Here is a 20,332-nt window from a genome sequence, read left to right as displayed (position 1 = left end):
GTCAACCTAGAATAACAGACAAATACACAATATAATACAGACTCTGAAAGCATAAGATTGAATAGCCTTTATAAAGCATGTTTGCATCAGGTGTACATGCCAGCATTAAACTGATTCAGTAGAAGAGAGACCGAATGGAAAGCAATGCGAGGACAGCAGAAAGACAATGCGCAAAAGGAAACCAGGAAAAACAAACATCTCTGCTAACTTACCATCGAGGGCAGAAGGTCCTGAATTCTTATTCTCCTCTGCGAGCATTACTTCCTCTGGAAAGCAAACAACAACAAACCACAGTCAGAAATGAGCAGCCGATGATGGCTCAGATGGAAAGAGATATATTGACATCTTTTGTTACTATGTCTATATCTCAATTGTGGTGGAACAAACAGCTAAAATAAAACATCACATAGTCCTACGTTCCACAATTGACAGGTTAGTCATAAAGCTTAAAGTGAAATATCGATTAAGCTTTTCTCATCAAGAGCCAAATCCAAATCCTCTCTGAGCTGTGGGAAAGACTAAAGCCACCTGCTCTGTCGATCCAGGCCCGGTAGCCGTTGAGCTCTCTCTCAATCTGCTGTTGGCGTCTCAGTTTCATGAAGGCCCTGCGGTTTTCCACCCTCTCCCTCTCCTTGGCAAATTCCCTGCAGAATAAAATCAAACCACAGAATTGTTTATTTACTCTTCGAGTGTACAGATATTTGTAGTCCCATAAATAATTCCTCTTGGAGACAATCACCTGGGGAAAAAGCTATCATCTTAAGCTAAGCTCTTGTCATTGTTCCTTCAAAGGAGTGGAGAGGAGAGGAAAAGAGGCAAAGGAGTTATCTTCTCTCTCACTGTGGAGATACTGTATTACCAATTAACTTTCTATAATACCAATTAACTTATATAGACTGAAACAGTTTGGCTTGACAGTAGGTAGTTTGCCAACCACCAGTGAAAAAGCAACTTAGTGTGATGTCTGTGTAGCTACAGCCCATTTCAAGGAACCTGTGCCCACTCAACAAAAGATTCAATCTATATCGACAGAGACAAAAACTAATGGTGCATTTGAGTGTGGCCCCTTGTCAGTTAAGTTAATCCCTTTGTCATCTGTGGGACATAAGGCCACAATGAGATCCCTGAGCACTGTGCAGCAGTTTTCTGGTGGGAGTTTTCTCAAACCTCTCCACCATCTCCAAGCAGTCCTCATCAATGCATAAAGTCAAAAAATGTACATGCATCACACAATAGGTTAAAAAAAGGACCACCTGAAGGTACCATTAAATAACTGACCACCATGCTATGGATTGCAATGGTAACTAACTTCCACCAAGAATATGCAACACCAGTTGTGTCCTGCAAATTTGGCAGGAAGACGGCTGCATTTTTTAGACACAAATAGGGAGCCCCTTAACTGGGACAAAGCCCCATAAATCTCCATCACAAAAGGCTGACACCTTGATGAGTTTAAAATTAACCTGGAGTGAACTTCAATGTGAACCTACCCAGAAAGGACTCCCAGCACCAGGTTCAGGACAAAGAAAGAGCCGATGATGATGAGAGGGATGAAGTAGAGCCAGTTCCAGTTGGGGCCCAAGGCATCGTCGGTCTGAAACATCAACATAAATTCTAAAGTCAGTAAAATCATATCTGGCTGGAGCAAACTGCCATTGGGATACTAGACAGAAATACGCAAGTGTAGGTGTTTGGGTGGCTGCTGAAGGTTCAAGTCAGAATGCAGGCAGGGCATCGGACAGAGACCTCATGTGTGTTGATCCACCCTGCCTCACAGTAAGAGTGTGGAGGAGAGTGAAGTACAGGTACTCTGCACGGGAGAAGCTACTGTATGAAGCCAATACATAAACAGAGTATTGCATAGTCAGTGAGTCTGTATGGTCAGCAGTCACTCTGCAGCAGCACAAAAGCAGCATGTCATGGCAAGCTTTTTATATACAAATTTCCTTCAAATATGAGGCAATATCAGATACTAAATTTTGCACAGTTAATGCTCGTTTACAAAATGGTCCAGTCTCGTCTAAAATAATGCAAACTAAATTGAGAGACCAGTTGATCTGATAGCAGCACTGCACGAGGCATAATTTATGACTTATTTGACTTTGCAAATTTCCAGCACCAGGCCTTTATGAGCAGAATGAGATATGTTTTTTTTTTTTTGTGTGAAATACGCTACTCTAGTTTCACAAGGGCAGGATTTCGTATAGCGTCCCTATCTGGACAGGATCTAATTCAGCTGCAACCAGAGGTGGACATGATTGGACTTGATTTGTTGGATGGTCATGCAGGCAACAGATATATCAAATTAGCAAATGGTGCCACTGCCTGCCTTTCTGTCTACATAATGTGTGTGTGTGTGTGTGTGTGTGTGTGACACAGATGCTCATGAAGCACGTTGCAGCACCTCATCCTTGTCTGACAGTTAACTCTACAGCAAAACAATAGCATTGTTATGAGTTAATGTACTTATTACAAACATGATGCAGTATTCTCCTGGTTTGTTTGTAATAACTGTAGGGAAATTCAAAACATGACTCTAACTTTTGCTACTGGACTAGAGTCTTTGAGCATAAAAACATTCAGTTTCCTTGACTTACAGAGTTACAGAGCTTATCTTACAGAGCAACAGCATTTAAGTCTCAGCCCACTCTTATTCTGAAACAATCTTTAAAAAATCACTGCTCTGTGATGTGGACCAGGAGGAATTGATGATGTCAGTCAAGCAGGATGACAAAACTACACAATGTTGCTCACAACATATACAAATGATACAATATATCCAGGAACATGGAGGAATAAAAATACCAGAGTTTTCGGCTAAACTTGCCGTGAGGATCCAGATAAAAGAAACTATACAAAACATGGATAAATAGAAACAAAAAGGACAATTTTTAATCTATCATATTCACACAGTACATTAATCCTAGATTGCATTTCTAAGAGATTCAGTGCTATATTTTATAACTAGTAGGTGGGCAGTCTAATCTCAATTCAGCCCTTGCAGCATGTTGCAGAAGGTTATACATTTCTTAACATAGATGGAATAAAAATGGCAAGCTGAGAGCAAAACAGGAATTAACTGAGCAGTTTCCACACTAAAATCACAAGCCAGTAACCCCCGTCCCCATGTCTCCATCCACAGGCAGACCGTATGAGAGAGGAAGGTGCAGGGGTTGCAGACCTCCACTCATCTACCATCAGAAGGCTGGAGCCAAAGCTGCTTGGTGGTTTCAGGTTAATGGAGTCGACAAAACACTGCTGCACCTTAATAATTTGCAGCCATCCAGAGAAATATTATGAGTGGCACATTTGTGTGTGAGCTCTCTTACATTGTAGAGTACAGTGGTCCATCCCTCCATGGTGATGCACTGGAAGACAGTGAGGACAGCAAACAGGATGTTGTCAAACTGAGTGATGCCGTCATTAGGGCCAATCCAAGTATCGCCGCAAGTGTATTTGGCAGGACACTGACGCACGCCACACGGGACCTCATACTCAGAGGAGTCCACGGTCTCGTTTTCTGAACAGAGAGAGAGAGAGGGGTGTTATGTGTCTTACATAAGACCAAAGTTGCCAACAACATCTTAATGAATGACTGGAAAGTTATCATGCATTGAATTAGAGTCAAACTGAATGAAAGAAGCCTCTCTATGAAACAGTGGAGCAGCATAGCGCCTGTCTGAACAGTAACGTGACCATTCAGAGACAGAAAATACTCCCTTCAGTGCGTCTGCATTATCTAACTGTCCATTCAGCTTCTTTGTGACTGGAACAGCTTGGAGGTTAATGACAGCTGTGAATGTACAATGAGCTATTGCAGCTCACCACATTGTCTGTTTTAATTATAAGAACAACACTGCCAGTTTGGTTTGATCAAGCCTGCAGGTGCAGCCTGGCGTGCCATTGTGTGTATGCATTTGTGATTACGACAATGGAGCTACTACCTAAAGAACTACGTACACGACTCACAGCCACACACATACATTAGCTACACACTCAATAACATCAGCAACAGAATGAGCTCAGTCCTGACTCGTTCCATGACGCAGTTTGTTGTCAAAAATAGTTCTAAAATTAGTCTTTTATCTGTTTGCATTTATAAATTATTCACAACCATTTCAGGCCCTTTCTACAAACTGCTCTCTGTTGTTTTATCCATGCCATTAGTGTGTGGCAGAGGTGTTGAGACAATTTCCTGTTGTAAAATGCAATTCAAATCAGATCTTGCAGTTGTATGCCTCCGCCAACCAGTCAAGATGCAGTTTACATCCCTGTCTGGCCAGACACGTATAATATGTGTAGTGAAGACTTCGAAAGAATTTAAGTAGTATGAATCATTGTATGTGTATATGTGCCTGTAAATGTGTGTGTATCTGAACTTAAACACTGAATTAGTACAAATAACTAATGGATTTACCAGTTACTTATGTGGACTAAAATCCTAACACACACTTCTATATTTCAATCTCTTTGACTTCCTGTCTGTGTAAAATACTGGATGGAAACATCTGTACATCTGTGGTTATGTACTATATGTAGGGCACAAACTTAACTGCTCCATTGTACACATCCTGTACAGATATACATCTGCATATGTAAGAATCACTTTGCATATACTGTCTGTAATTTGCAGCATATACCTGTGTGCTATAGAGAGATATACAATGACCGTGTCTGTACCCAGTATTCCAGGCTGTGGCGTGCAGGTGTAGTGCAGTTTGCCGCTGTAAAACTCCAGGCCGATGATGGCGAACATGAGGATGGCAAAAAAGAGCAGTAGGCCGATCTGCAGCAGAGGAACCATGGCCTTCATTATAGACTTCAGGACAATCTGGAGACCTGGAAGTAGAGCACTCAGTGAATTAAAGTGAAAATGCACTTCTTACAGTACAAATTTGTGAAACGTGTGTAATAAAAATGTAATGTTTCAACCTCACTTCCCAATGATTGAAAAAAATAACATCTTCAAGTAGAGCTGAAGCGATAAGTTGATTAATTGATCACCAGAAACTATTTTGTTAATCAATTAATCATTCAAGTAATTTCAGCAAAATGTCAAAGATTCACTGGTTCCAGCTTCTCAAATGTGAATATTTGCTTGTTGTCTGATGATTGTATATGATGACTGAATATCTTTGGATATGGTTGGTCAGAAAAACAACCATTCTGGAGATGTTAGCTTGGGCTACGAGAAATTGTGATTTTTTTTTTCTCACTTTTTTTCTGATATTTTACAAACCAAATTAATGAAAAAATAATTGCAACAATAACCAGCAGATCAATCAATATAAAAAAATAAAATAATCATTAATCATCATGTGCAGCCCTATCTCTATGGTTAGACCAATACCTCATGCTGATATTGGCCTGGGATTTAATAGAGGACATCACTGATTCATTAATTAATTCAACCTTTATTTTAACACGGTATTCTGATTAAAGTAATTGGTCCAAACTACAAATTATCATTATCAAGTGTATCTAGTTGTTGGGAGTGTGCATTGTGGTGAAACAGGGACACTGTTTCTGAAAAATAGATTTAGAATCACATTTTAAAAAATATATTTTTCAAGTTTGTGCTGAGGACCACATAGAGGTTAAAACTTCTTCTTAATGGCTAGATGGGGGAGCAAGAGATATCTTCTTACTCGACCCTTTCAACTCTTGAGCAAAAAAAAGATATTGATATGTGGTACTCACTGGGGATGCCTGAGACCAGTTTGAGGGGTCGGAGCACTCGCACCGCCCTCAGGGTCCTCAGGTCCACTGAGATGTTCATATGTGCCCCTGCTGCAGCAAGGATCCTACAGAGATAAACACAAACAGAAACACAGTCACTGAGCAGAATTGTCACTGTCTTGCAGGTGCTCATGAACGCTACAACTTTATGCTTTATAATATGTTGCCGAGCGGCGTCAAAAATGGGGCTTTCACACACACACACACACACACACACACACACACACACACAGACACATGAACACAGTAAGGACACAGTGTTGGAGGATGGCTGCAGTGCTCAGATATGGAGTGTGAGGACGTGAGGGTCTCCAGCACGCAGAGAGAAAACAGAGAAAACAACAGGGATGCTTTTGGGGGCTTTCGGCTGTTTCACTGTGTGTGGGAGGATGGCTCTGACAACTGCTATTTAGGAGGAGAACAAAGAAAGCAGCTCCTTCAAAGGAAGGCAGGACACCCTCAGGCTGGAGAGACATGAAGCTTGCACATGCACACACATGTCGCAAACACATCAACCTTGTATCTGCTACACAGAGCCTGAGTCCTACAAAAGTTCCATTTTTACTTTGTCTTGTTTTGTCTCCTCTATTCCCCCGCCCTCTAAATACACCTCTGTGGCCTTCAGCCCTCAGACTGATGAGGCACCTCATTAGTCTGCCCTCCTGCTTTCCTTTTCTCTCTCTCCTCTCTATACCGTCATATCTTGCCCTTCATCCCTAAACCTCTTTTCTCTCAACTCCCTCTTCCTCCACCTATTTTTTTTTTTTTTTACAACCTCCCTCCCAATTATACTTGCACCTCTGACTCTGACTTATTCCCCTTTCACACAGAGATGGATGGAGAAATGAAATGTACAAACAAAAGAAAAATAACGAAAAGGGTGTTGAGGAAAGGTTTTTGTCAAGACTCTGAAGCGTATCATAAGATTTACCCTCTCCCAACTCAAAAACTTAAATTTATACTGTACATGAATGCACATTGTTCTTCTGGGCAGTAAAACCCAATGACAGCTAAATAATTGTACTTACACTTCACTTTGATCATAAAGATAACTAAAATGAATGCAACAACATATAAAAGAAGACTTTCTAAGGTTGATAGGTGGATTATGTAAAAGGGTTGCAGTTACAGTATGTAAACACATGATTTATGTGCAGTACAATGTTAAAGAACAATCTTTATGCCCAGTACTGTCATTTGCTCTAAGATAGCATACTTGATCATCACACAGGTAGAAAAACAGCAACATAGACCCATTTACATTCCAGTGATACAGTGGTGAGAATTAGTCCTGTCTGTGTTAGGAGACACAGAGCGTCATCTGATTTAATTAACACAAGAAAGAAAGAAAGAACGAAAGAAAGAGAGCGAGAGCGAGAGAGAGAGAGAATATGAGGTGTGAGAAAGACTAAAATAGCTCACCATCATCCACACAAATATACAAAAATAGAATTATCCTCATAAGTTTCAAACATTTTTGGATTTTCTCCCCTTTCCCTTTTTTACCCCAGTCCCAACTCTTTTCTCCTTTCCTCCTTTTACTTCAATCACTTCCTCTGCTGCCTCCCGCCACCTCTGTCATTTCATCCCCCACTTCCTCCATCTCTCAATCTTTCTTCAGACCATTAGTCAGTCCTGGCTGCTCTTTAGTTGTTATGGAGACAAAGGGATGGAGGTCTAAAAATGGCTTCCTCATTTAGTCCGCTGTAATTCAGTGGATGTCCTGGGCCCCGTTTTCTAAAAACTACTATTTGCAGAAGTTAAGTTTTGTTCTTAACATCCAATCAAACTCATTCTTTCAGAGTGTTTTTCTGTGTTTCTCTCACAGAAATCATGTAAAGGTTTTTTTGTCAGCTGTATGTTGTCATGCTTGCAAATAACAAAGAGACATTACAGCTAGAAAGATCATGTTTGCTGCTGGTTCTCAGTCTGTGCTTTTTTTGTGTCTGTGTCTAGATGTCACTATCACCATCACGCTAAGAGAACAGTGGCAGCTGCTGCTAAAGTCTGCAAATACATACTGAAAATAAATTGTTTTGATTGGCTAGATGTAAAGATATTTTCTTTATGTGTAGATGTATATTGAAATATGCAGACAGAAAATCTCTACTGTCAATTTATCTGTGTTATTTACTGATATTTGATGTGTATGAAATTCCAGTTGGACAAAATGTTTACATGTGTAAATTATGCATAAACTTTCCCAAAATTACAGTGAAGCACATGTGAATGTGCACAGCTGTTAAGAGCTGTCCATGGTGCTGAAGAGAATGAGGAATTACAGTAAACTGGAATGTTTAACTGTAAGCCCCTTTTTATTGTAGCTATAACAAATAAAATATATATTTTTTAAATTAAACCAGCAGCATTTTATAATACATCAAACTGTACAACGTTGCATTGCTTTGTTCAATTGTAACCTAATTTACAGTTGGAGCTGCCAGCTTTTTGAATTTGTCTGTCCTTTCTCTTCAGGTGTACCATGTCTGGTCTAATTGCCAATGTACAACACAAGAGGCCTCTCTGGTCTCTTCCCTTCTCCTCTTTCAGTTGGTTCTTAGATTTGGGTCTCTCACAGACAAAATAAATAAAAGTGTTTACCTGCTACCTCCTGACTGATTTATTATTAACCTCTTGGTTAAACAAGCCTCTTATAAGCTGTTTTGGTCAGGAAGAATGGGACATTCTCGATCAAAGAAGAGGAATAGCATTTACATACACAGTCCAGGCAGAAATGAGAAATATTTCATGAATGTATTTGAATATATTGCCTAAATATCCAGTAACCTTCCCACTTCCTTCTATCACAGTGCTTTCCGACCATCATCATGACAGCTATGCCTCACACTGCTGCCGTCTGGACATTGGCACCCTCTGTATGACCGAGATGGGGAAGGTGAAGGTTGGCCACGGAAACTAGCAGATGTAAATCAACCAAGGGAAGCACAACACATGGCTGATTTGGCACAAATGAAAGATTTGGAAGTTTATTTCCTCCCTGTAGTTTTACATTCTCCCCAGTGAAGGACAGTTGAGTTATTTATTTGTTGTTGGTAAGGTTAGGTCTATTTTATGATTGAAATTAAATCTCTTACAGTACGTGATGTTAAACATTTGATTTATACGGAAACCTCAGTGGTCATGATGACAGTATAGACGATGTATAAATGAAATGAACAAAAATGATAAAGATAAACATTTTTTATAAACGTCATTTCCTGTAGCTTTCTTTTTTGGGGGGGCATTTTAGGCCTTTATTTGTATAGGACAGCTTAGACTTGAAAGGGGAGAGAGAAGGGGAATGACATGCAGCAAAAGGAGGAGTAAACCTCTATATATGGGCGTCCCCTCTACCAGGTGTGCTAACCAGGCGCCCTACCTGTAGCTTTCTATTGGTACAGTCAATTGGTGCATCGCTACAGTTCCCACATCTCTCCCAATTTCTCTATTTTCTTCTCTCTCCAAACTAAGCTACATTGTAAAGAAACCTTTGAGTTACAGTTGGGGCATGATGGGGATGAGAGGGTCTTGGATTGGCCATCACTTCATGGACACCCTAAATTATCCCTGAGACATCACACATCTGACAGGTGCCTGGTGCATCTACAAGTTAATCAAGTCATTTTTAGTCACCGGGAGCTGTTGCACAGAAACACTTCTTCATTCACCCTGCATATATCTAGAGGCGTTATGTGAGATACACAGTGTAGTGAACTGGGCTGATGCCCTGGTCAGAGTTGTCAGCCATAATAAGTGAGTAACAATGACATACCCTGCAGAACTGACAGCTTGCTGCAGCGTGACAAATCTGTTGCGACAACCGTCATGCCATGATACTGATAACGTTATGACTTATGCTCCATGTCACTGTCAAGCTGCTAACTAATATGATGTGAGCGCACCTGACTATTGTAGAGATATAAATTCCACAGCATGTGTTATGTACACCTCCGGTTCTCAGCTCAGTGGTTCCAGGATCATTTTGGTGTATCACAATATGATGTTACTACTATTAGAGATATGTCCACCTTTTTATTATTCTTTAATCTAAACCTTTATTTTATGACACTATATAGGCTTAGCAGCCTCTCTGACTGTTCTGATGATGAAATGGAATGGATCAAATCAAACAAAACAAAAAAAATATCTTCTGAATTGCTTAACACTGTGAAAATACAGTTACGGTAGGGTGAGAGAGTAGTGGTTCATTTTTAGTGCTTACAAGCCCAAAAAAAAGTGAATAGCATAGGTAGTATACAGAGTACAGTACTGACAGACCTGTAAATGATATGGACAAGAGCATAATCACATGTAGTGCAAGGGGACAAAAAATAGTACATATTAGCCGAACCTTCAGCACATTCACTGTTGGCTGAAAACCCACAATAAATCGAGCTACCCCAGTAAGCCAGTATGGGCACTTTTACACTTGTGCTTTTCCTGCAATGACATGTCAAAATTTCTGCTGTGAAAAAGTCTATTATGGTGATTTCTATGTCTTAGTTTGAGGACTTCTGTACAAGCTATTCGGTGATACCCAATAGTGGTGATACTGATTTGATCTTGGGAAATTGATGTCTGGGATAAAAAGCAATATAAGTATAATACATATAAGTATGTATAGTCATGAATGTTTCAGTGTGTACAATCCAGCAGCATGACCTGCAGTAGATTGCATCAGGAGGAAATAATCCAGTAGCAGTATGGGGAGACACACAACATGAGCTGGATAAAAACAGTTGGGTATTAACTTTTACTGTATAACACTGTGCAACTCAACAATGGTAATTGCACAGACTAAACAATAACTAAAGATAGTAAACTTTTATGCAGAGGAAATGTTTGCCCCCCCCCCCTTCCCCCCTTATTTTGTTTTTCAGAGGGATCATGTGTAATACTATGAAAGACTGACAGCGGGTTTCACAGCAATGGATGATGTTGTTATTTTTTCTCTGTCCATCCACCCTGTTGACAGTTTCTTAACAATATTGTTTTGTATTTAAATGTTTTGTTACACAGTGATTTGTTGGCTTATTCCCTTACTGTTGGCTGTGTTGCTGATATCTTCTAAAGCTTCAGGCTGTATTCAGTTATTTTCTGATCATAAATCGTGGAATGGAAAATCTGCTCGTCACAAGCTCCCACAAAAGGCTTAGTTGTTGTATTCACATGTGATAGTTTAGTGAAAGAGATCTGAATAAGAAGTTCTTCTGCAGTTCATACATTTTTTAGAACATTTTAGCCACAGGGCCACAATCGTTTCTGAATGAGAAAAAGACAACTTGACAACTGTGTGTGTTTGTCCATAGTACAATATTGTACTGAGGTGAACTTTAAATACTGTGAATGCAGATTTTGAGTTTTGTGGAATTGATTTAACAACATTTCAGTTTTGAGCATTGATAAAGTTTGTTTAGGGCAACTGATGTTACATGCCACACAGTGAGTTGTCAACATTTCCTCCAAAGTTTAGCACCTACACTTCAGTACACTACAATTTGACCTCTCGTACATTCCCCACATTCTGAAGACCTGTGAATCTGCAGGCCGATTAATTCATATAACTTCTCTTGTGGCCCACAGTACAGTGGGTGGTGTGTGTACAGCGGATTGTCTTGACAGATTAAGGAATTGTGTGGAGCAACTCCTACAGCGCTTCTCTGGTTGGTTTAGTTAATATAAGCCTCTCTGCCTCCCACAGTGTGCTTTCTCATTTTTAACTCCCCCCTCAGCCTTTTTACTCTCTCTCTCTGAAACACACACACACACACACACACACACACACACACACACACACACACACACACACACACACACACACACACACACACACACACACACACACACACACACAAACACTGAACCCTCTACATTTAAAATATTAAAGTTGTTATGCAAGATTAAATGTTATTGCTCCTTATATCGACAGCCTGAGATACTGGCTTGGCTTTATGTGAATCAGTTGAGTATCAGCCTGCATATTGGTGTATGTGTCAGTTAGGTAAATGTTTGCTTTTAGGCCATTATGAATAATTGATTTGGCTAAATGATTTATTAGCCATCTGTTGGAAGAGAGAGAGAGGGAGGGAGAGAGCGCGATAAAGACGAGTTATATTACGACGAAAAATATTAATTCGGTACAGTGCAGAGATGAGTTGTAGGCACACCGACTCTTTCTAGGTCTCAAAAGTTCATATACAGCATGCAAAACCAAATGTTGCATAATATTATAATCAAACTGCCTCCATACAGTATGTTTATATTAATAAACTCTATATCACAGGCAAGACAAGAACATGGCTGGATTACTAAGTTAAACGTCTAGAAAAACATTAATCACATTATAAAATAAATAAATAAATGTTTTATGGTATTGAAAGGAAGCTTGTAAATCACATCAGGCAGTGGTGGAAGAAGTATCCAGATGTTCCACAAAAAAGTAGCAATAAGAATAATGTAAGAATATTTAATTACAAGTAAAAGTCCTGTATTCAAAGTGTTACTTCTCTATCAACAAAATGTATAGTAATCATTGTACAGCAGAATTGCTCCAGACAGTGTTATATTATTGTTTATTATACAGTATTACAGTTTTTTTGATTGCTAAATGACACTGGTCACAACTGAAGCCACATGTGCAAAACTCTAACCACAGTCTGCATTACCAACAGTCACCTCAGCTAAACAGTTCACATCACCTGCAAAACTCATTCCAAACAACACAACTCTTCGCACACACGTCTCAAAACAGACTCAGTGCAGCCAAACACTATGAAAAAATCCTCACTGAGACAACACACACTGTCAGCATCAAACACCAATACAGAAAATACTAACTTATCATCTTTACAGTTTGTATAACTTAAGTGACTTTACACTAATCAATATTTTCTATAAGAAAAGAGTGAAATTATTGTCTTTCCTTTTTTATTTTATACAAGTTTTGAGGTAAACAAGAATGAATGAAAATCCTCAGTTTGCTTACCTACAGTAAATATATATATATATATATATTTTTTTTTTTTATTTTGTCTGTAGTAATTTACGTAATTACTGGAAATGTTACAAATTAAAGGTACGTAATGGTCCAGAAGTTTTTTTATCAACAAATTGGATTTCTTCTCTTGCCATGAACCTACATTATCTCTAAATACAAATGACTGTGGTGTTCCCATTGCTTACACCTCCGTTACTTTATGAAAAACAGTAAGTGCGCAGTTTTACTATAGTAAATGAAGTTTTTTTCACATTTTCACATCTGTGTATGTAGCCTCAGACATCTTACCTGGACATATTGGTATCTTTGCTCTTTTACCTGTTCACTGTTTCTCTCAAACGGTACAATGTATAACTGTTTCATTCTTATTTGGTGTTTCTTTATTTCCAAAAAAGGCTTTATGAGCTTTCCTTATATACTGTATATACAGTATGTGTTCACTAACATGTCTAAAACAAGAAACCATTGCAATCAGCAGTGTTTGAAATGCACTGGGCTGAAATCCATACTGTTTTGAATGTGTGGTTAACAGTTTTGACAGCAGTGTGTTAGCATTTGAAAAAAGTGCTGTAAATCCAAAGTGTTGTGCAGGTTGTGTTAAAGTCATGGGATAAGTCTGTAGAGTTTTGAAAACTGTGTTCAAGCAATGAAAAATGAATTATAATTTGGTCCACATGAACTGCTGCTGTGCAGACTGTAGTTAGAGTTTTGCACGTTACTCCAGTTGTGTCCACTGTTGTCTAGCAATCGAAAAAAAAACTGTATTAGATTATTGTTAATAATTATTGTTACATCACTATATTGTGTAAGCAGCATTTAATGTAATTTCAATTACTTATTTGAGCTTTATACTGTTGAGTTGTTTAATCCATAACAATTAATCATATTTTATAAATAGTGGAGCAACTCTTATGATCATCTTTTGTATGTGACGTCTTTCTGTAGAGCAACTAGGAACAACAGCTATCAGATAAATGCAGAGTATTCCTCTCCGAAATGTAGAAGAGATTTGGTGTATTTTTAGGTTTGTGAGATTTGTGAGATACTAGTCTGAAAGAACATCCAGATCTATCACATATATGTACAGTATATTCTTACATGTACAGCAATAAAGGTGAATGCATTTAGGCTTGGAGCTCTGTTTGGTATCTTGCAGACAATGAAAGCCAATTGCAACACACTGCTTGTTGGCAATGATACAACTCTGACAGCAACACTGCTCAAGAAGCTGCTTGAGCGCTGACTCCGTAGTGACAAAACATGGTGTGCTCAGAAAACCCTGTGCTTCATTTAATGCCTCTCACATACTATATATATATATATATATATATATATATATATATATATATATATATATATATATTATCTTTATTCAAATATCAAAAATATGTACATGATAGATGCACTTATATTGCTTTAAAAATCAGACCGAAGGATGATCACTGATTGCATACAATACATAATTTTGCTGATGCTAATCTATAAATTGATTGACAGGGAGATCCTCTGATGGTGTAATTTCCACCCCACTCAGACTCCTGCAGAGCTGAAAAGCGGATTTTCTATAGGTCAGGGACTCTAAAAGTGGGGCTTGATTTAATATCTGTGTCTGTGCCAGTATAACCAAATATAGAAGTGTAAGACTGAGGCTAAAGTGAGAGTGGTTGTTTCACTACATTGTGTAGTGATCTTGTACTGCACTAGTCCAAATTAAAACCCCACAATAGATTATTTCTTGTCTTTAATTTTACTTCACTTTCTGCCACTGATGATTCAGCACACTGGACCACTAGTGCACTGAACATTGGGGATAATATTTCAAACTACCTGCAGTCTCTTGATTTCTCTCTGGTACACCTCACGCCCCTCACCTCTGGACACTCATCCATTCAATCTAGCTGCTTGCCAGAAGCACTTGCTCAAATAATTCTTAACATCTTTGGCCTGTAGCCAGATAAAGAGAGCAGACACGTTGGTTAGTTGGTATCATAAAAGTCCAAAAACAATTCCTTCAAATTAACTCTGCTTTAGACTCCCATATGGACTGTGTAAAAAGATAACTCAGCATTAGAAGAGAAACTGTGGCTGCAACAGAGCACACACTTACCTCTTGCCAACAACACTGATGGTTGATTCTGACGCCTCTAAGAAGACATCTGATGCTTGTTAAAATAAAAACTGACTGCCATATAAATACTGCATCCCCCAGTGTTTTTAATCCAGCACCAGAAACACGTCATTATTTTAACTGAAAAACAAGATGAAGAAAAATGGCTTTGGCTGGGGCTAGGCATTTTAGAACACATGTTCAGATGTATTACAGAAACAGCAATTAGGTTCAATCAAGGGCCATTTTCCCCCCAGCACTGTTCATTGGCATATGGAAGAGCACAGCTGTCTTGTGAGTGGGTATAAAGGATCCCATTAATTGATGTATAATAATGAATAATATATATATATATATATATATATATATATATATATATATATATATATATATATATATGTTTTTTTTTTGTACATAGCATCTTTTTGCACAAAACTCTGGACTCTGAAGTTGCTGCTGTTGCATTTTTGCACACCTTTCTTTCCAGTGTTAATTTCGTTGACGAAGACTATGATGAAAAATATTAGTCAACGAACCTTTTTCACAGACGAAAACTAAATAAAAACTAAATAAAAAGTCAGATATGATGACAAAGACTGTGACGAAATATAACAGACACTTTAGTCAACAAATAAAAATGAGACGAAAATGTTACGGAGGGATGAATGGAGAAGAGATCCAATCAGAACCACTCTTTTTTGTGGGACAAGTTGGGAAGAAATCCAATTGGAGCGAATCTTTGAGGGTAGGTTGATTTATGTGGAAGCAGCAGAGCCATTTTAAAAAGACACGGCAAATGCAGGCGCAACAGCTAAACAACTGCAGCAGCAGTTACACAGGACGAGGACGTTTTCACAACAGTAAGGTTGTTTACATTATACTTAGTTGTGTTTAGTTGCAGTCTTAGTTACACAGCTTTAGCTAATTTCAGTTGACTTCGCTCGTTAGCAGTGTTGGGAAGGATACTTTCAAAACGTATTCTGTTACAGAGTACAGAATACATGCCCAAAAATGTAATTTGTAACGTATTGCGTATTCTGAATACTTGGATTACTTCCACATTGAATTGCATTTTATAAGTAGGAATGCGGCCATAACATACAGCTTACTAAACAGGCCTATTCTGGTGTGTTCTTCTGTTCCAACTGGCTGAATGTGTACCTAAACAAGCAGATAGATTTTTGTATTTGTAGTCCCGAACTGCATACTACAAAAATCTAACCGCAGTCTAAGCTACCATAAGCTAATTTTAGCTAACGTTAGCTAACGTGTCAAACGGGGCTAGTCTTTCAACGGCTCTGGGGCTAGTAAATCAGCATGTAGGAGAATGTAAAGTCAAACTTACTTTAAGATGCTTCTTCAGGTTGGAGGTGGAGTAATTTGGACGCTAAAAGGAAGTTGGTTGCTGGCAAGCAGAAGTTGCACTGCAGTGCAAAGTTATATTTCGTTCTCTCTTCTCTTTCTTTAATGTAAAATGCTGTTTGAATTTCAAAGATAGAAACGCATTCCTGCCCTGGCTCTGTTGTGCCGGTTCCGGCTCCATCTTTACCTCTATCAGTGATCATGCAAATAGCTAATTTTTTCGTTTTCATATTGGGGCTTCTGGGAAATGCATGGAGTTGCGAGAGTGAATAAACCCGTGAAACAGAGAAGTATCGTCATGTAATTGATTGATTTCAACAATGTAACTGTATTCTAAATACCAACTATTTAAATTGTAACTGTAACGAAATACAGTTACTCATAATTTGTATTCTGAATACGTAACGCCGGTACATGTATTCCGTTACTCCCCAACACTGCTCGTTAGCAACACGCTAACGTTTTGCAGTGCACCCGGTCCGAGGGCAATGACATGTCTCATGAATGCATATTCAAACCTTAATACCATTCCATAACAGACTGATGGATACTTCCAATCACCAAAAATTCTGGAGAAACATTTAGTCAACTAAATCCACTGTAGATTTAGTCGACTAAAATCTGCTAATATTTGGTCTACTAAAACTAGACTAAGACTAAAAGACTTAAGACTAGACTAAGACTAAAACTCTTATGATATTTAGTCAACTAAAACTAGACTAAGACTAAAAGACTTAAGACTAGACTAAGACTAAAACTCTTATGATATTTAGTCAACTAAAACTAGACTAAGACTAAAATATTTCAGATGACTAAAATAAGATTAAAACTAAATGGTGTGTTATTCAAAAGACTAAGACTAAATCAGAATTTGCTGTCAAAATGAACACTGCTGGGGACAGTAACTTCCTAGAGTCTCCTCTTGTTGCCTGGCAACTGCTGCTGTATTTCCTAAAAAGTCACACTGCTGTTTTAAAGGTTTGATGTTGGGAGACTTTAACTTTAGTTTGAGAGGTCAAACCACAGTTGCATACCACAGTTTCATGGCATAACTCTAAAATCATTCATCATGTAATATAAGGTGTAATGAATCCAGTGCCGAGTGTGTATGTTTATTTATTTCAGGTTTATTTGTCAGGGACAATGCACACTAATAATACATTAAAAAAAAAAAAGTTCCAGAATTAGCCTGGAGTCTATTTTACATCCGCTGTCCCTGGACTGGTGGTAAGAGGTCACCCTAAAATGATGTCAGCCTGTCTCACTGGGAAGTGAACAGGGTCTTTACAACTTTACAACTGTGTAGATTACTGCCTGCCTGGTGCTGCCTCCATCGCTGTCTGTCTCTGAAACATGTAATTTCGTTCTAAATGCCGTCTGAGGAGATTCAAGAGTTACGTAAGTTGTGGGAAGAATGTGTTCCCCATGTACTTTGGGTTAGTGCTTTAACCAGAGTTGTTCAGGAACAAATGCCAGACTGAACCCACAAATAGGTTGTCTGCCTGAAATTCAATTTGTAAAGACAAATTGCCAGTTCGTAATTGAAAATGTTCTTGTAAATTTCAGCTTAACCCTTTTTCAGTTTTGTAACTTTTACTAGGAAGTGAACAAATATAAACTAAATAAAAAATATATAAAAAAATAATTTGAGGTGACTTCAGTTAACATTAGGACCGCTTTCATCTCAGTGTAGCACCTCGTCTTCTCTGAACAGATACTAGACTAGACTGCATAAATGCCCTTGACATAGTCTTTGTTTCACGGCCCACTCAGCCTCTTTATAATGGCTAGAAACATGGAAGGAAGAGAGAGAGAGAGAGAGAGAGAGAGAGAGAGAGAGAGAGAGAGAGAGAGAGAGCTTGGTAGACTGTCAATTACATTGACACCATCATCATTATTCACTCACTCAATTCAGGATCACAACTAAAACACCACTTTTACTCTGAGGATGTCATTTGAATGTCACTAGCTACTCACTCTGTCTTCTTATTCATATTCATTTTTCATTTTGTTTGATTTGTGAAACAAAAAAGGTGTTGCCAGCGCTCTGCCTGTTTCTTTTTCTGTCGCACACACACACACACACACACACACACACACACACACACACACACACACACACACACACACACACACACACACACACACACACACACACACATAAAAAGCAGGTGTATTAAGCACATTCCTCCATCTGACTATAAGAAAAGACAAATCTATCTTGGTCTGGTCTAATTGGAGAGACATTGAATAGAGGAGCAGCAGGACTGGAGCCAGTGACATCCTAACCTGGGGCGGGGTCCTCCATCACCACGGTAACAGCTCAGGGGGACATATCCACCCCATGTTGTGTCTGATCTCATCAATCGATCAGACAACAGATGGAAAATGAGATTGGAGATGACAGGTCTGTATTTGTATGCGTGTGTGTGTGTGTGTGTGTGTGTGTGTGTGTGTGTGTGTGTTTTTGTGTGGCTGTGTGCGTGCGTGCGTGCGTGCATGTGTGTGTGTGTGTGTGTGTGTGTGTGTGTGTGTGTGTGTGTGTGTGTGTCAGTTTGAGATAGCCAGTTCTACCAGGTGTATGACTGCCAAACAGACAGATGGTGTTGGTGGCTAAAAGACATACAGTAGTGGCACATTTGGTTCATACACACAAATGAGCACACACACACCCCACCCGCACGTACGCATGCACAGGTGATGACACACACATCAGACAGATTGTGGTTTCAGCTTTCAGTGAGTCAGGTACAGTGACACTGTGTTCATGCAACTTTGGCTACACTGGAAGAACTTATCTGGAGGAATGAAAAGGCAAAATAATGAACAGGGCAGGAGAAGGGATGAAGCTGAAGAGAGGATTAAGACAAAAATGAAAATATAAATGCATACGCATAGGCTAAGTTCTCATAATATTCCTGCTTTTGTCTCGCTGGCTGATATTACGGTGCTGTGATCGATGTGAAGCTCTCCCTTCTGGCTAGCAGTGGTAATAGAGTAGACACGGTCCAGTTTTGACACCCAGTGAGGAATAAGCACTGACGGCTGCAGCGTTATCTGTTAACACACAATAAAGAGGACGCCGCCTCTCTCTGTTATTTAACACTGGAGGTGTTAAAGGTCGGATACGCTGCACCTATCTTACGATATCTATTGCACGATGAGGTGTGCACCATAATTGAATGTACACAACTAAAAAAAAAGAAACTCTTAATTGATTCCAACAGATTAAAGAAGGCATATTACTGTAACATAAGGAGATTTTCATGATCTATTGAAAAGCAACAGATCATAAAAGTCCTTTGAGAACTAAACTAGTTTTGGGAGTTTCATTGACTTGATTATCTGATTTACTCCCAAAAAAATCCGGCATTTGTGGCATCCCTCTTGGTCTAGTGATTTAAGTTGGTGACCATTTAATCGCAATGTCTCCAGCTGGGGACCATGGCTGCATATCATCTCTCATTCCTCTTATTTTCTGTCTTCAACACACGTAATATTATCTAATAACATGACATAAAAAAGAACACTTTTTAATAGGATTTTGGCATATTTTTTAGCATGTTTAACAAATTACATTTCCATTTTCTGCCTATTTTGCAAAAAAAGAGCAGCACAATGAGAAGACAACTAACTCTTGAGACCATTTCAAATGTGGCATGTAACAAATACGTTTTGATACATATTAAGACTTTGTATCAACCTGCAAAAACAATGTATTTAGCTTCATGACAAACAAATCTCTCAAATTATCCTGGAAATACAGCATCATAATTTATCTGCAAGATCAAAGCTTTATTGTCTTGTCTTCTTCTCAGCATTCCCTTTACAAGCATTTCTGGCTGGACCATCTTTACTGATCAGCAATGGCTGTGCTCCTAAAACCATGCTGTGATAACAGAAATGGAGAAAATAAAAGTCTCCTAATCTTTACTCCCATCAACTCCCTCTGAGCTAACTCCATCTCTCCTCTAGTCTCTCCCATCCCCCTCCGAGGGTCTGGCACATAGTGGTGACACAATCCCTTGGTGGGCGTCACCCCCTGCCAATTGTTGCCAGTCTAATGGAGGGCTTGCCAGCGAATGAGACTGCCAAGGTGCCAATTAGTATGTACGATTACGCATAGA

The 20,332-nt window shown here is 39.0% G+C and overlaps 1 protein-coding gene across 1 annotated transcript in view; it reads right to left on the bottom strand.

The window, feature by feature from the left end:
* Window positions 1-20,332, bottom strand: part of cacna1ea (calcium channel, voltage-dependent, R type, alpha 1E subunit a) — a 90,772-nt gene that overhangs the window by 25,954 nt on the left and 44,486 nt on the right. Inside the window, exons 5-10 of the mRNA XM_078258988.1 lie at window positions 5,701-5,804; window positions 4,681-4,839; window positions 3,330-3,520; window positions 1,491-1,594; window positions 529-644; window positions 213-266 (exon numbers count right to left, since the gene is read on the bottom strand). Coding sequence (XP_078115114.1) covers window positions 213-266; window positions 529-644; window positions 1,491-1,594; window positions 3,330-3,520; window positions 4,681-4,839; window positions 5,701-5,804 — 728 coding nt within the window. The remainder of the gene's footprint in view (window positions 1-212; window positions 267-528; window positions 645-1,490; window positions 1,595-3,329; window positions 3,521-4,680; window positions 4,840-5,700; window positions 5,805-20,332) is intronic.

The sequence above is a fragment of the Sander vitreus genome, chromosome 9 (assembly GCF_031162955.1).
Source record: "Sander vitreus isolate 19-12246 chromosome 9, sanVit1, whole genome shotgun sequence".
NCBI lineage: Eukaryota > Metazoa > Chordata > Actinopteri > Perciformes > Percidae > Sander > Sander vitreus.
Note: the sequence above shows the minus strand (reverse complement) of the source record. Positions and strands in the feature narration are given on the sequence as shown.